The 18,242-nt window shown below is 41.4% G+C and overlaps 1 protein-coding gene across 2 annotated transcripts in view; it reads left to right on the forward strand.

The window, feature by feature from the left end:
• Positions 1–17,191, forward strand: part of ugcg (UDP-glucose ceramide glucosyltransferase) — a 54,990-nt gene extending 37,799 nt beyond the window's left edge. Inside the window, exons 5-9 of one of the 2 annotated variants that reach the window (XM_085993036.1) lie at positions 2,949–3,061; positions 6,799–6,977; positions 8,223–8,309; positions 11,044–11,233; positions 14,233–17,191. In XM_085993036.1, the coding sequence (XP_085849162.1) occupies positions 2,949–3,061; positions 6,799–6,977; positions 8,223–8,309; positions 11,044–11,233; positions 14,233–14,403 (740 nt within the window). In that variant the 3' untranslated portion in view covers positions 14,404–17,191. The remainder of the gene's footprint in view (positions 1–2,948; positions 3,062–6,798; positions 6,978–8,222; positions 8,310–11,043; positions 11,234–14,232) is intronic. The other variant, XM_085993044.1, reaches the window with a different exon arrangement.
• The last annotated feature ends 1,051 nt before the right edge of the window (positions 17,192–18,242 follow it).

Consider the following 18,242-nt stretch of genomic DNA (forward strand, 5'->3'; position numbering starts at 1 on the left):
TATGAAGAGTGAGTTCGCTATGATCGATTGGGGAGCTTCATTAAGGAGCATGACGGTGGATAGACAATGGCTAACATTTAAGGAACAAATGCATGAATTGCAACAGTTATACATTCCTTTCTGGTGCAAAAACACAAAAGGAAAAGCAGCCCAACCATGGCTAACAAAAGAAATTAAGGATAGTATTAGATCCAAAGAGGAGTCCTGTAAAGTTGCCAGGAACAATAGCAAGCCTGAGGATTGGGAGCAGTTTAGAATTCAGCAAAAAAGGACCAAGAGATTGATTTAAGAGGGGAAAAATAGAGTGAGAGTAAACTTGCAAGGAACATAAAAGCGGATTGTAAAAGCTTCTACAAGCACGTAAAAAGAAAAAGATTAGTGAAGACAAATGTAGGTCCCTTACAATCAGAAACAGCAGAATTTATAACGGGGAACAAGGAAATGGCTGAGCAATTAAACAAATACTTTAGTTCTGTCTTCATGGAAGAGGACACGAATAACTTCCCAGAAATGCTAGGGAACCAACAGTCTAATGAGAAGGAGGAATTAAAGGAGATTAGTATTAGTAACAAAAGATTGCTGGAGAAATTAATGGGACTGAAAACCGATAAATCCCCAGGGCCTGATAATCTGCATCCCAGAGTACTAAAAGAGGTAGCCATGGAAATAGTGGATGCATTGGTTGTCATCTTCCAAAATTCTATAGATTATGGAACAGTTCCTGCAGATTGGAGGGTGACAAATGTAACCCCACTACAGGAAACTTTGTGCTATCCGGCACCCATGGGACCGAGCTACTGCCATTTTTTTAAAAGCTCCGGATAGACCAGCGTCAATGTTATCAGATAGGAGCTTTTCATCGCAGTATCTGACCACAAACACTTGCTCAGCAACAGCTTGTAAACACTCGGCCCGTGGCTTGGAAGCGTCTCTGAAGTTGTTGCTAAGATACAGAGACGCTTTCTAGAGCCTGCCATGTCTGACCACAAACACTGTTGCTCAGCAACAGCTTGTAAACACTCGGCCCAGTAGCTTGGAAGCGTCTCTGAAGCTGTTGCTAAGCGACAGACGCTTTCCAGAGCCTGCCTGTGAAAAGAATGCTGAGAAAAAAAAACCTAACCAAAACGGCGGCTGATTTCTGCTGTTAGATCAAAGTTGCCGGACATTCAGCTTCCAGATAGCTCAAAGTTTCCTTGTATTTAAAAAAAGGAGGAAGAGAGAAAACCGGGAACTACAGACCAGTTAGCCTAACATCAGTAGTAGGGAAAATGCTAGAGTCTATTATAAAGGATGTGATAACAAGACACTTGGAAAATATCAACGGGATTAGACAAAGTCAACATGGATTTATGAAAGGGAAATCATGTTTGACAAACCTACTGGAGTTTTTTTGAGGATGTAACTAGTAGAATAGGGAGAACCAGTGGATGTGGTGTATTTGGATTTTCAGAAGGCCGTTGATAAAGTCCCACATAAGAGGTTAGTGTGCAAAATTAAAGCACAAGGGATTGGGGGTAATATACTGGCATGGATTGAAAATTGGTTAACAGACAGGAAACCGTAGCAATAAATGGTTTTTTTTGGGGTGGCATTCGGTGACTAGTTGGGTACTGCAGGGATCCATGCTTCGGCCCCAGCTATTCACAATAGATATCAAAGATTTGGATGAGGGAACCAAATATAATATTTCCAAGTTTGCTGACGACATGAAACTAGTGGGATTGTGAGTTGTGAGGAGGATGCAAAGAGGCTTCAAGGCGATTTAGACAAGTTGAGTGAGTGGGCAAATACATGGCAGATGCAGTATCACGTGGATAAATGTGAAGTTATCCACTTCGGTAGGAAAAACAGAAAGGCAGAGTATTATTTAAATAGTGATAGATTGGGAAATGCTGATGTAGAAAGGGACCTGGTTGTCCTTGTACACCAGTCACTGAAAGCTAACATGCAGGTGCAGCAAGCAGTTAGAAAGGCAAATGGTATGTTGGCCTTCATTGCAAGAGGATTTGAGTACAGGAGCAAGGATGTCTTACTAGAGTTATACAGGGCCTTGGTGAGACCACACCTGGAGTACTGTGTGCAGTTTTGGTCTCCTTACCTAAGAAAGGATATACTTGCCATAGAGGGAGTGCAGCAAAGGTTCACCAGGCTGATTCCTGGGATGGCAGGACTGTCGTATGAGGAGAGATTGGGTCGACTAGGCTTGTATTCACTAGAATTTAGAAGAATGAGAGGGGATCTCATTGAAACGTATAAAATTCTGAGCTAGACAGACTGGATGCAGGGAGGATATTTCCCCTGGCTGGGGGGTGTCTAGAACGAGGGGTTACAGGGTTGGACATTTAGGACTGAGATGAGAAATTTCTTCACTCAGAGGGTAGTGAACCTGTGGAGTTCTCTACCACAGAAGGCTGTGAAGGCCAAGTCACTGAATATATTTAAGAAGGAGATAGGTAGATTTCTAGACACAAGGCATCAAGGGGTATGGGGAGAGAGCAGGAATATGGTATTGAGCTAGAGGATCAGCCATGATATTGAATGGCAGAGCAGGCTCGAAGGGCCGAATAGCCTACTCCTGCTCCTATTTTTCTATGCTTCTAAGTCACAAAGTGGGTTTTTTGAAATTTTATCCACTTAGTCGAGAATGCACATAACACTGATAATTGTGCAGTTGGTATATATGCGCGTGGTTTCTAGTCAGACTTTGTCTGCATTTACTAATCCGATTTGTTGCCAAACTATTGTTGGGAGAAGCCCATCTTTGTTGAACGTTTGGGCATTTTGGATATAACAGCCCTAATTTCTTAAAGAAATTACTTTTTGTTCAAAAAAAAATGTCATTTTTAGAGAGTTGAAAAACTTGAAATAATTCAGTGGATGGTGGATGATCAATAGATTCTGAGTTTGTGATCAGTTTTTAAACTTCTACCTTACTTCCTAATGTTCAGTGAAGCCAGACACACTGACCGACATGGCCAACATGATGACTGAGAAAGTGGGCCTGGTACATGGATTACCATATGTTGCTGACAGACAGGGGTTTGCTGCTACTTTAGAACAGGTAAGAGTGGAAGTAGTTATGCACTAAAATGCAATGTGTTTTTTGCCTCGTTTATATTAAACAAAAATCAAAAAGTGATCATTGAAGGTACAGACTATGTTTCCTTAGTATTTTGGAATGTACTGGAGTAGATCCAATGCCCTGATGGCTGTTTAACATAGGCTTTTAAGTCATCCAACTGCACAAATCCAAAGTATTATGTGGCAATAGATAAACTTGTACATTTATAAGTGACGTTGGGAATTAACCAGTTGAATCCATTTTCTTGATATCAAAGCTCTATCTCCGACCACTTGCTTGTTGGGGGTGGGTGGGAGATGAACGACACACTATTGCAAAGACATTTGGTTCCTGGCTCACATCAAAGCCAGTGTTCCCGCCTCTCTTGACCAACACCAGTTTGCCTATCGTGCAAACAGATCAACGGAGGATGCAATCGCAACTGCTCTACACTCTGCACTGAATCACTTAGATGGTAAAGAGACCTACATCAGAATGCTGTTCATAGACTACAGCTCAGCATTCAACACTATCGTCCCCAACAAGCTGGCCACCAAACTCCACACTCTTGGCCTGAACACTTCCCTCTGCAACTGGACCCTGGACTTCCTAACAAACAGACCCCAGTCTGTCATATTAGGTAACCACACCTCTTTTCCCCCCCCCCGACCCTGAACACGGGGACCCCACAAGGATGTGTGCTGAGCCCCCTCCTCTACTCCCTCTTCACCCACGACTGTGTGGCTGTTCATGGTTCCAACACCATCATCAAGTTTGCGGATGATACCACGGTAGTAGGCCAGATCACCAACAACGATGAGTCAGCCTACAGGGAGGAGGTCCAGCATCTCGTGAAGTGGTGCGCCGATAACAACCTGGCCCTTAACATCAAGAAAACCAAAGAAATCATTGTGGACTTCAGGAAGTCTAAAGGCAGAAGTCACACCCCCATCCACATCCATGGGGCTGTGGTGGAAAGGGTGGACAGCTTTAAGTTCCTCGGAGTCCACATCACGGAAGACCTCTCCTGGTCCCTCAATACCTCCTTTGGTGAAGAAGGCCCAGCAGCGCCTATATTTCCTAAGGAGGCTGAAGGGATGTAACCTGTCACCCCTGATCCCCTCTAACTTTTACCGCTGCACAATAAAGAGCATCCTGACGAACTGTATCACAGTATGGTATGGCAGCTGTAGCTACTATGACCGGAAAGCCCTGCAGCGGGTAGTCAAAACTGCCCAACGCATTACCGGCACCCGGCTACCGACCATAGAGCACATATACCAGAAACGCTGTTTACGGAGGTCACGGACCATCATCAAAGACCCTACCCACCCCAGCCACAGTCTGTTCGCCCTCCTGCCATCTGGGAGACGCTACAGATGCATTCGCACCCGTACGACCAGATTTAGGAACAGCTTCTTTCCCAGGGCTGTCATCCTACTGAACTCCACAAATAAACTCTAAAGCCTGCACATCTGCCAATGCACTTTATTATGGTTATGTTTATGTTAATGTATTACAAGCCAAATGTATGCTGAATGTTTAAATGTCTTAATCTAAATGTACACTCTCTGGAGCCGCAAGCCTACATTTCGTTGTACTGCACTTGTGCACTAACAATGACAAAGTTGATTATTATTATTATTTACAACTGTACCTTCAAACTCCCAACTGCCTAGCATTGTATGCCCTTTCATTTGCCATGTTACTTTTGCAGCTGTCAATTTGCTCTCCCTCACCACCACCTTTGATGCCCTTGTCCCTAGCAAAACCTTTACTCTCCAATTCCAGTCGACTCCCCTGGTATGTCCCCCATTTTCCTCATGTTCAAGGGGCGCAGACTTGAGCATATATGGCATGTGATCGCTCTAGCCATCCATCTCCAGACCTGGCTGGACCATGTTGAGCGCTATTCAGCCCCTCTCTCCTCTGCCAAAACCAACCCACTACTTCAGGATCATCCTGAAGAGCAAAGGTAACCGTGGCTTCCTCACCAGCTATTAAACTCTCTCCCACCCTCACCTCCAACAACAAAGGCAAGGAGCTCATTAAGTTCTTTGTCACTAAGATTGATACATCCGATCAGCTGCCTCTGCTGCTTCCTTCCCCCCCCCCCCCCCCCCCCCCCACCTCCTTCAAGCAAAATCTCTTTCTGAACTCACATCTTTCTCTGGTTTCTCTCCTATCTTCCCTAATACACATTTGGGACTTGTGTACAAGCTCATTTTGTACACGAGTCCCACCTCCTGCTCCATTGATCTCATTCCCACCCAACTTCCCTTTCTGGCCACTACACTAACTAACATTGTAAATGCTTCCCTCTCCTCGGGTGCAGGTTTGCTCCCCTTGCAAACTACCGCCCCATCTCCAACCTCCCCCTCCTCCAAAGCTCTTGAATGTGTTGTCAATTCTCCAATCTGTGCCCATCTTTCCTGCAAATCCATCCTATGGAGACTAAAAAAAAAAGTGGGAGGATGAGTCAGGCCACCATCACCATGCCTTGTATATTGTCTTCCTGATGGTGAAACTGTTTTATAATAACCAAAAAGGATACATTTTTAATGCTCACAATTGCAGGGTTCCAGCATAAATGGAGTACTGAGGAAAAACAGTATATGTGACCAAATTTATAATCCTTTTTATTTATTAAAAAAAAATAAATCTGTAGTTTCTTCAAAAATCCAAGTTATGTTTTGAGATATTCTGCATAGCCTAATGTGGAGTATGTTTACTAGACCCTAGTAAAACCTAGTTGACTCTTTTTAAAGGAAGTCTTTAGTACATTGTGACAATTCGAATGGATAGTTTTTTGCATTTATATGTAAACACAAACAGTATGACTGCTGTCTAGTTTGCACAAATCTGAAGCATGCCAATATCTTCCAATTTTTCATAGAACTTTGCATTTACAATTTAAATCAGTAATATTAGTATGGACTTTTGTGAAACTTATCAATTTGTGTTGAGTGTGCTATAAAGGTCTTTCAAAGTGTGCCAGTTCTCCTTTATAAATGCAAAGTTATTAAATTACCACAGGTGCAAATTGTTATAGAACATTCTTAATTAGTAAACTAGAAGCAGCAACTTTTCAAACTAATTTGATTTAACAAAATATTTAAAATATTTTGTGCAAATGACTGAAGCACAGGGAGATGCTTTTGATAAAGTATTTTCCCTTGTCTATCTCCCCCCTCAAATTTACCAGATTGAGATTTTTAGTTATTACATTTAAACCAATGAGGAGAGACCTGATATATCAGAATGGATAGTGGGTCTTGGTTTGTTGGCAGTAATGTGACCTCAGCATTGGCACGGTGGGGAACTGCATCTGTTCGTTCTGGATTATTACCCAACAGATGATATTGATTCCCTAAATTGAACTGACAAGTTTCCTATTATGTACTTTGCTGTTAACTGGTTCAAGGAATCTGTATCGATTCCTGATTGGTGTAATTGTCATCACTGAATGCTGATAACATTATGTTAAAGCAGATAGATATTCTCTGAGACTTTGGCTAACATCAGCTGAGTGCAACTTGTGGTGTTTTATTTGACCTGATGTCTGCTTTTTAGTAGTTTAATTCATGTATCTATAATTTTTGAATGTATAGAAGACATTTGTACTGTCTTTTATCATTGTAGACTTGTATAAAATATAACCCAGTTTTGGGACCTTGATTGTGAATTTGTAGTGGAACAGTATATTTCTAAACTTGTGCAATCTCATTACATTATAGGTGTATTTTGGCACATCACATCCAAGAACATATATATCTGCCAATGTAACTGGCTTCAAATGTGTAACAGGAATGTCTTGTCTGATGAGAAAAGATGTATTGGATCAAGCTGGAGGGCTTATTGCTTTCGCTCAGTATATTGCTGAAGATTATTTTATGTCCAAGGCGATAGCAGACAGGTTAGTATTTGGCAATCCATAAGTACAGAAACTTGTTATTGAAAAACTATCAAACTAACAGTTAATCAAATATTTCTGGTCTTTAACTATTCTGTCCCTGACACACTCTTCTGTACTGAAATTGTTTTAAAGAACTTTTTTTGGTAGCACTAATGGCATGAAGGATCGAGCAGTGGTGTGGTATGGTAGGGCACAGGGTCGCCCGTGCATTTCTCCATCTGGTGCATCCCAGTTTCAACCATGGTGGTCTATCAAGCAAACGCAAGGTTCTTCTCTAGAGGAAAGCACTGCCTCTTTGTCCTATTGGTGTACTTGTAGTAGTTTGCATTTGCAGTAGCCCGCGTGTGATTTCCTTGGGCTTGTTTGTTGAGGCAATGCGTGGCCTTCTCTCTGGAAGATAGTAAGTTACAAAAAGGTGGGGGGAAAATAGAAATATGACTAATCAAATGAATGTCAAGGAGCAGGAGTATGGCCTGTTCTACCATTCAGTGGCTGACCTGTATCCGAACTCCATCCACCTGCCTTGGCTCCATATACCTTAATGCCCTTGGCTAGCAAAATCATCCGATTTAAAATTATTAATTGAACTAGTATCTACTGCTATTTGTGGGAGAGAGTTGTGCACTTCTACCACCCTAACGTCTCCTGAATTTAAGGGTCTGTCCCCTTGTCCTAAACTCCCCCTTCAGAGGAAAATGTCTGTCTGTCTCTCTCTCTCTCTCTCTCTCTCTCTCTCTCTTTCTTCCCCCCCCCCCCCCCCCCCCAATCAATTCCTTTCAAGATCCTAAACACCTCAATCAACAAATCACCCCTTAATCTTCTTTATTCCAGGGAATACAAGCCTAGTTTGTGTAACATCTCCTCATAATCTAACCCTTGTAACATTCTGGTGAATCTGTGCTGCATTCCTTCCAAGACCAATATATCCTTTCTAAGGAGTACCTTGCAAGACCGTACCCAGTTAACAGGTTTGATTTATTTAGAATGAGTGACCTTTGAGCAATTTACAACTCATCTGAAATCCAAAAGGAGTTTTCAATTTTTTTTTTAATCTGTTTTTTTTATACCATGTTAACAGTGGAAACCTTTGGCATATGATGTATTGTGTTGCAATGGCAAGTTTGCAGATAATCATCAGTAGCTGAGCAGGATATAATGTAGCCAATATTACTTTGTTCAAAAGTTTAAAAACTTTTTTTGAAGGTGTGATCTGAACTTGGTTAATTGTGTTGATTTCATTTTTAGGGGATGGAAATTTGCAATGGCAAGTCAAGTAGCAATGCAGAATTCTGGCAGCTATTCCATTTCTTTGTTCCAGTCACGAATGATCAGGTGAGGCAATTAAGCTGGTCAGTGTGATAGTCTAGGTCATCCTGTATCTTAATTGCTGTTGAAAAATTTAAAACTCTTTCTCCCTCTGTACCGCTCTCCAACCTTTGTACAGTTACTACAACAACTTGCATTTATATAGCACCTTTAACATAGAAAAAATCCCAAATTACTTCATGGAAGTCTAATCAGGCAAAAATTAACAGAGCTGAAGGAGATATTAGAAGGGGGTGACTAAAAAGCTTGGTCAAAGTAGGTTTTAAGGAGGTTCTTAAGGGGGAAGAGAGAGAGAAGTGGAGAGGTTTAGGGAGGGAATTCCAGAGCTTGGGGCCTAGATGACTGAAGGCATGTCTGCCAACAGTGGATGGAGGGAGGGAGGCACAGGAGGCCAGAGTTGGGGGAATGTAGAATTCTTGGAGGGTGGTAGGACTGGAGGATGCAACCAAGACATGAAGGCTTTGAAAGCATTTGAACTGGAGGAAGAGAATTTTAAATTGGAGGTTTTGAGGTACTGGGAGCCAATGTAGGGATGAGGGTTAGGGTATAGACAGCAGAATTTTAGATAAACTGGTTTATGGAGGGTGGAGGATGGGAGGCTGGTCATTGCAGCATCGGAATAGTCAATTCTGGCAGGAAAGGAACGGATGAGGGTTTCAGCAGCAGATAGTCTGAGGCAGAGATGGGCGATGTTAGAGTTCAAATAGGACACCTGGATTGCGAACAAAGATGATTGGTTCAGTCTTCCCAATGTTTGACTGAAGGAAATTGCAGTTCATCCACACCTGAATATCTCAAAAGCAATCTGGCAATCCAGATGCAGTGGCGGGGTTGAGAGGTGGTGGAGGAGTAGAGCTGGGTGTTGTCGGCATACTTGTGGAAGCAGACTCCATGTCCGCGGATGATGTCACGAAGGGGCAGCATGTAGATGAGGAAGTGGAGCGGTCTAAGGATAGATCCTTGGTGGACACTGCAGCTAACGTTACTGGGGGTGGGAAGAGTAGCCATTGCTGGAAATGCACTGGCTACGATTGGATAGATAAGAGTGGAACCAAGTGAGAGCAATTTCACTGAGCTTTGAGGGTGGTTGGTGTGGTCGACGGTATCAGAGGTGGAGAGATTCTCAATGTAGAGGAGAGATCATGCACCACAGAGAATGTCATTTGTGACTTTGGTTAGGGCCATTTTGATGCTGTCGCAGGGGTGGAAACCTGATTGGAGAGTTGTAGATGGGTATTGATTTGAGAGTCAACATGGTCCAAGAAATTTGGAGAGGAAAGAGAAGTTAGAGATGGGGCAATAGTTTGCAAGGGGAGAGGGTTGAAGGTGAGTTTTGAGGAAGGGGATAAAGGGAGGGGGAATAACATCTGAGAGGGAAACATTTACAATGTTGGTCAGCATAGGCCCAGAAAAGGAAGCTGGGTGATCAGTTGTTTAGTGGGAATGGGATCAATGCAGCAGCAGGTGGGTCTTGTGTACAAGATGAGCTTGGAGAGAGGATTGGGTGAGCATGGGGAAGGAGGAGCAGTGGAGTCAGCTGATCGTGTCTGGAGGAAACAAAGGCATGGATTTTGGTGGTAGATGGGCTGAGGCAAGTACTTAGAGGGACAATGTTGTGGAGATGGAAGTAGGCAGTCTTTGTGATGGAGGCAATGGGGTTGTGCTGGTTGTCTAAAAGTCATTTTTTTGGCAGACCTATTTTTGGGGATTTATCCAGAAATTAGTTATTCTGTCCCTTGACAATCTGTTTAAAATTTGAATTGCCCAAAATGATCTTGCAGTATTGCACGCATAAATCCACTTCTTTTCAAGGCTCTTGCAAAACATCAAAACTCTAGCTTATTTTACTATTTTCTATGTACTTTCATGAACTGCCCCTGAGCAGTTTTGGTGGTTTTTTAATGCATTAGGAAAGTAGTCAGGGAATTTGTAGACCAAATAGTGTTGGGACTGGTGGAAGTAGCAGTAGAATAATGGGCATGGGTTCAAATTGTAATTTTAAATGTCATTTGAATTCAGTTAGTCTGTGCCTGAGCCCAACTATTCTTGGCTGGGCTATTAAGAGTATATGAAAGGTGTTGCAGTGGTATTTCATGAATCTGAGTGCTTCGTTCTCTTTTGAGATGAGAGAGATCAGGGAGATTTATGTATTGCTACAAAAGCTTTCAGTTGATGCAGGGCAACATCAGTTGAAGTTTGTAGATCGGAAAAGATAGACTTGCATTTATATCACACCTTTCACAAACTCAATGTCCCAAAGCGCTTTGCAGTCAAGTACTGCTGAAGTGTAGTCACTGTTGTAATGTAGGAAACGTGGCAGCCAACTTGTGCACAGCAAAGTCCCATAAACAACAATGTGATAATGACCAGATCGTCTGCTTTTTAGTGATGTTGGTTGAGGGATATATATTGGCTGGTACACCAGGGAGAACTCCTCTGCTCCTCTTCAGAATAGTGCCAAGGGATCTTTTATGTCCACTTGAGAGAGCAGAGAGGGCCTCGGTTTAATGTCTCACCTGAAAGGCCGCACCTCCAACAGTGCAGCATTCTGTCAGTACTGCACTGGGAGTGCTAGCATAGATTTTGTGCTTGGGTCTCTGAAGTGGGACTTGAACCCACAAACTTCCGACTCAGGTGAGTGCTACCCACTGAGTACCACTTTAAGTAGAATAACACACAGATGACACAATTCATTTTTTTGAAAGTATATCTAATTTCTTTTTTTTTTCCCCTCAATAAGGTGGTCCAAATTGCGTATCAACATGCTGCCTGCTACAATTATATGTGAACCGATCTCCGAGTGCTTTGTTGCAAGTTTGATCATTGGATGGGCTGCTCACCATGTCTTCAAATGGGACATTATGGTATTTTTTATGTGTCACTGCTTGGCATGGTTTATATCTGATTACATCCAACTCAGAGGAGTCCAGGTATGTGCAGTTGGCTGACTCATAATGATAAATCAGTCATGGAAAACCTAGTGTAGTATTTCAAGCATGATGAATGTAGAACAATAGTTTCAGGTTTTTTGTTTCTGTTGAATCAATGTTTAACTATATATTTGCTTTTATAATGGGAACCCTGTGCCCCCGTACTATCAGAAATTTGTTTTCATGCTGCTACCGTCGTTGCCTTTGAAACTGGCTGTTACGAAATGCAAAACCAACCCCAGGGTAGACAGATAAATGATCTCAAAACACTTGGTACCAACGGTAGCATCCATCAGTAACATAGTTGAGATCAGTAATCTTCCTTGTGGAAAATCATCGTTGCAAACCTGCGACCTACCACACCACGGCTAGCATAAAGTCACTTTCATGAATCGCACAACATTTCCTGTATTTAACACACAGCCTTCAGAAAACTGGTCACAAAATAGCCAAATGCTTTTGATAAGTTACCAGTCAGCAATTGCCCCATTCTAAGCTACCATTATGCTGCAGATCTTCACATCCTTGGATTGGAGGGGAGGGAAAAGTATCCAGGGTGAGTGCTGCTGATTATGGTTTAGCAACACCTTGGGTCAGATTTGCCTATGACAGCTTCCACATTCAAATAGTCAGTCATTCACTGTTCTGGCCCGCACGTCCTTCATAGGGGAACAGTAAATACAGAGATCGTGAGTATGACTGCTCATTTACCTTTGAATGCTGTGATAACACTTTCATTTTCTGATTTTTGAATTTCCTTTGCATTGCGCAGTTTTTGTATCACCAAACAGCGAGTTCCTGTTGCTGGTGGCAATTTGGGGAAAATGCTGCTTACATTTGGAGCTCACTTCAGATAGCTTTTCCTCAATGCCCAATGCAATAACGTTGAACTCCTGCTCCCTACAAACCAATAAGGTGACAATTGTGTGCAAAGTCATCTGGGATAACATGCTCTGGGTGAACCTTTGATACCAGATAGCCTGTAGGAATTCTACTATGATCTCTAGTTGGAAGGTGGATGACATGAGCCATGCTAGACACTTGCTGTAATAGTCCATCAAATGGTTTTATTGATGTATTTTGCATAGAAGCAGTATACAGGTAATTACATTTTTGAGTCAGTTCAAATGTCTTAGTCTGGAGCCAGTTCAGATATAAAACAGATAAACCGGTCAAATTAGAAAATTTCCTTGCAGACCTTGTGATAAAACTTTTCGGGGAGAAAATGGCTTTGTTACATAAAGGGGTGGTTTTCAACATGCCGCCCGGGTGTAAAACTGGCGCTGCGGATCAGCCGCCCCGTTGTAGAAACCGTCTGATGTTCATTCCCATTGAAAGTCCAAATCACATCGAGACATAATTAATGCTGCCCATCAGGCGAGTTGCCAATCACAGCATGAGAAGTACTGACAGCCCGCCTATTTGATTTTAATGAGTTGCACCAACTGCGGGGCGGGGCAGGGGGGGTGGTGGGTATTTGCGGTGCACCTCTCTGATTCTCAAAAATGGATTACTCTGACCTGGTTTAACAAAGTACCCATGATAATATATGCACTCTTTAAGTAAAAACAGAAAATGCTGGAAATACTCAGCGGGTAAGGCAGCATCTGTGGAGAGAGAAACAGAGTTAATGTTTCAGGTCAATGACCTTTCATCAGAACTCTAAGTACATACTCTAAGTGGCTGGTATGCAGCAGAATTATAACAGCATCTCAAAAGAAGCTATTGATTGTGAAGCTCTGAGACATGGTGCAGCTATGATAAAGCTGTACTCTCACTCACACTCAGTCACTCTCTCCAGGTAGCCTGGAGTGATCATGTAGCTAGGGGAACTTTGCAGAAGGCCAGTATTTCTGTTAGTCCCCATGCAAAATGATTGACGGCGGGTTGCGAACCCGCCTACACGCCACTTTCCAAAGTGTCGGGTCTGCGATTTAAAAACCGACCTAACACCAAGCGGCGGGTAAGGGATTAAACATAGAAACATAGAAGATAGGAGCAGGCCCTTCGAGCCTGCTCCGCCATTCAACGAGATCATGGCTGATCATCCAAACCCTAGCACCCGGTCCCTACACCGACAGCCATCCCACCCAAGCCCTATCCCCATAACCCCATGTATTTAATCCCCCCAACACTAAGGGCCAATTTTTATCATGGCCAATCAACCTAACCCGCACTTAATTGCTTGTTTAGAGCTATTTTGCCTCAATTTTCCAAGTTTTGGGTCGGGTTTCACGACGTTCGGAGAACACGTCGGGTAAGTGTGTCGTGAACACCAACCAGCTGGAAACTTCACAGCTGTAACTGCAATCTGAAAGCTGCACTCAAATCTGGTCAGTTTCAAATGTCAGAGATTGGTGATTGAACAATTTGGGAGATGCATTCTGTGTTTAGGCTGCAAGTATGTGGTGTTAACTCTATATCCACTGTCCCCTGCATTGCTGGACATAAAAGGTTCCCTCACCCTTCACTGTGCCACCTCAAATTGTCAGCACACAAATGGCAACGATGTCAAATGTTCATTCAAGATTAAATAATTTCAACATAATAAAAGATGAGAAACTTAACATTGATATGTAGATTGCACTCACTTGGGTGTTCTGAGAGAATTCATTGTTAGGTTTCTGTGTGTTTGTTATGTTGGCTATCAGATGAACACACCTGCACCTTGTGCTGAGGGCAGGTAACCCACACGATGGGCTTAATTAGCCCAATTAAACCAAAATTGTGTCGGAGGGCCGGCAGCAGGTCCGGAACCCGCCGACGCCAACCTGCCTTCACGAACAGAATCACAGCCAAAGAAGCTATGAGACCTCTTGGGTGGTTTTATTTTTCAAATTAAGCAGCAGCAAACCTTTTAACTTTGCCGCTGCTTTCCAGTAGTGTTATTTTTGAAATGCAGGCCTGTTACTATAATTAATTAACAATATTGTAGCAGTAACCAATGGCATGAATTCAACATTAATAATTTGCTTTTCCTCCCCTCGCTTCCAATCCAGGGTGGACCTCTGTGTTTCTCAAAACTTGATTATGCAGTAGCTTGGTTCATCAGAGAATCCATGACCATATACATATTCTTGTCTGCCCTCTGGGATCCCACTATAAGCTGGCGGACAGGTCGCTACAGACTGCGCTGTGGTGGCACAGCTGAAGAAATCATTGATGTATGAACACCAAGTCCTGACTGTATAGATGAAGAAAAGTATTATGTATGATGTTTGTACAAAGACTTTTAAATAGTTCTACCTTCAATAGTTTTTACTTGTGTGTCCTAGTATTCTGAGTTAATTTATTTGCGTGACACTTGCAGCAGAAATAAAAAATTGCAGAAAATGAATGAGGCCAAAAAAAAACATGTTTTTCTATCCCTCTGTGCAAAAAGGTGGGTTAGAAACTTTTTTTATAAATATATTTTAACCTCGCTACTCGTTTTTAAAACCAGATACAAGAAATACTGTTTCTTTAAACATTAGGTTTGGATATTGTGTTTGGTAATCGAACAGTGCAGTGCTACTTGCAAAAGGAATAAAAACATCTGATGGGTAACTGTTATTCCTCTAATGCAAATGATTTAAAAAGAATACTTCAATAGGGAGAGTGACAAACAGGCAATTTTTTTGGCCTCATATAGCAATGACCAAAAGTAGGCTTAAGTTTGCTAGTTTTATCATCTGCAATCTTCTGGAACAACTTTAGTATTAATCACTGCATGTGTATTAGCTTTTAGTTCTGTTTCTTTTTGGTTGCCTTTTGAACAGCTACATAGCCTTTATAAAAAAAAAAAAAATTTTTTTTTTAAATCAAAGCTACTCTTGGCTGTGTAATATTTCTCTGCTAAGCGGATGATAATTCATTTCAAGACAAAATGAGATTTGGGCATCTTCATGTTAGTCAAGTTATAACCTTGAGTGTTTGGAATAAGGATGTGAAGTTCAACAACTTGTCAATATTAAAATGTCCTTCAGCACAACTGAATAATGTTTAATGGGGGGAGGACATGTATGGGGTTACAATTACGACTGCAGCAACTCATTCAAAAACTGTCGAGCTGGATCTGTTGATGGTTTTTTTGCCGGTATTACTATCTTGATCCAGTCTTCATTAATAAAAACTAGTTTGGTATTCATGTGGAAATTCAATGATTTTGCAAAAAGCTGTTGATGCATGCAGTTGAGTTTCTACCTTCCCCTAGCTAAGTATTGATGTTTGTATTCAAAAGTGCTGGATTTACAGAGCTCATTGTCACAACTTATAACCAATTGCAGTGGTGAACTGGATCTGTTGAAAATGCTATTTGTATGCTTGGGTGAATAGGGATGGGACTGAGAGATTTTTGTGCCCTGAACCTTGTGCTGAACTTGTGGGGTTTTTTTGTGGCCATTTAGAAATGGCATAATGTATATTTCATGAAATGTGATTTTTGAAATTGTTTGCATTCTGAGCAACACCTAGACTTGATGTTTTTTTTTCAAAATGGTTGGTTTACTCATAAATCACTGCTGGGCAGTCAAATCCATAGTGTAAGCAATAATGAATTTTTTTGAAACTGCATTGCGGTGAATGATGCACTTTAAGCTCAGACAATCTGGTTCAACTTGTGGCCAGACAAACTTCAGCTTATAATATTGCCGTTGATGCACCTTTTGTAAATCGTTTAAATTCATTGATTCTTGTTTCACAAGTAATTCTACTGTCGGGCATTCATAGAATACTTGGATTGAAATGGGAAAGTTTAGGAAAATAATCTGACGTTCATTCCACTACTGGTGTGAGCCACTTCCCTTCCCTCATTTTATTGACATTTACCCTTATGACATCATTTAATTGGTTTGAAGGGTCACTCACCATAACCATTGCACAGCTCAAGCATAATGTTGTGTACATATGATCCCACCCCACTCATCCATTGGTATGAATCGGGTGAATCCTGAGGAAGTCCTATGTTTTCAAAAACCGTCTAGTTGTGATCCACCAATTTTAATAGTTTGTGTTGTCATTTGAGCTTTGCTGTTTACCATTGACTGTTATTTGTATGGAATTTTTTTTATTACAACTCATTTTTGTTTTGTTTTATGAATTTTTGTTAGCCTGATCAGTGCTGAAATGAGAACTCTACTTGCAGCCTAATGTAATGCTGGTTTTTTCCATGATGTTTCAGCTGTGAATTAAAAAAAAATAAAAAAAAAAATATATATATATAATGGAAGTGGTTGCAATTGAATCACTTCTGCATAGTTACAAAGCAGTGCGTGGCACAGCTGAAACTGGCTTAACTGAAAATGAAGTGTCGCTAAAGCATGATCTCATGATTTTCATATCTTTCCTTTCATTGAGCCATTTGTATACTTTTATCGATTGCAAGTACAAAGCATGCGAAGAGATACGTCAACACTAATTGTAGTTGGGTCTACAGGATTTATTCAGGGACCCTACTGCGTGATGCAAAATTCCACTGATTTAGCTTCAGTTGCTGAAACAGTCCCACACTGAACCGGTCCCAGTGATTCTGCCTCTCTATGGGCTTTGTAGGTGTTAAAACTGAGCCTTAATGTCTATTGTATGTTCCAGGGGCATATATGTGATGACTAGTCATGTAGAATGTATCAGCTTTGTCCCTGTTGGTTTAAATCTGAGACTGCTGTTAAGTGACACTGACCTTGCCATGTACATAAGCAGACACTGAAATGCAAACGTGCTTTATTTAATTGTCAACTTTGTGTTGTGTTCCAGACTCTGCCATTAAGCGCTTAAACCGTGAAAATTTTGCTTCAGAAGACTATATATTCCGAGATGTCAATTGTACATTCAACTTTTTACTGAATAAAACAGATTTGAATGTAGTTGTAATGTGAATAGTTTTTGTATGAATTATTTGTCACTGCTTTATGAAGTGGTATAAGACTAACGTATGGCATTCATGTTTTAATTGTTATTAAAAAATCAAGTGGTGACAATTGATTTGTGCCTTTTTGTTGGGATGACCTCATTAAAATCCTGATGACCATCTAATAACTCCAGCAGCTTCTTAGTAAATATTAAAAGTTAATTTATTTCAGAATGATACAGCACAAAAGGAGGCCATTTGGCCCATTGTGCCTGTACTGGCTCTTTGAAAGAGCTATCCAATTAGTCCCACTCTGTTTCCACAACATTCAAAAGCATAAGTAGTATTGTGGATTCCACCCAACTCATTCAATCTCCCAAGGGAGGCAGCCATTCCAGGTAATATTTCCAAGAATGGATAAAACTGCAATTTCCCTGACCTCCAAAGGTAATCAAGAGAAACTGCACAGTATTAATCGAACCTCACAACCAACCCAACTCAAATCAACCAATTGCTTTCCCTGGATAATTTTACTGTGATCCTACTAGCATACAAACTATTGTCCCATAGATTATTTCCATCCCTGTCTCTCTTCCTCCCAAGGACGCGGTTGCAGAATTAATGGGGAAATTCAGTATAGGTGTAATGAACAAGATTACCACTTTCAACTGTGCCAGTTTCATACATGTCAATTTGTTACATTGTGCTCTTTTTACATTAACCATTTTCTTTCTTCCATTACATTGCTACAGTCACTTCACATTGGTGGTTTTGGTTAACCAGCAGCAGAATAAAGGAGGGAGTCATTCTGTATTTGACACTAACCTTTTTTTAAAAAAAAGTTAGTAGCACTGCTAATAGGAGAGCTACTTTCCAGAGCAATTTGAGGCAGCAGGGGGAAGCAGAAAGGGAGAAGTCAAAGAATTAAATGGGGAGCACTTTTTTTTAAATGACTTGCATTTATATAGTGCCTTTCACAACCTCTGGATGTCCCATAGAAGATAGGAGTAGGCCATTTGGCCCCTCGAGCCTGTTCTGCCATTTAATGAGATCATGGCTGATCATCCAAATTCAGTACCCTGTCCCTGCCTTCTCCCCATATTCCTTGATCCCTTTAGCCTTAAGAAATATATCTAACTCCTTCTTGAATATATTTAATGAATTGGCCTCAACTGCCTTGTGTGG

The sequence above is a fragment of the Somniosus microcephalus genome, chromosome 1 (genome assembly GCF_052327205.1).
Source record: "Somniosus microcephalus isolate GS21.2 chromosome 1, FLI_Smic_1.0, whole genome shotgun sequence".
Classification (NCBI taxonomy): Eukaryota; Metazoa; Chordata; class Chondrichthyes; order Squaliformes; family Somniosidae; genus Somniosus; species Somniosus microcephalus.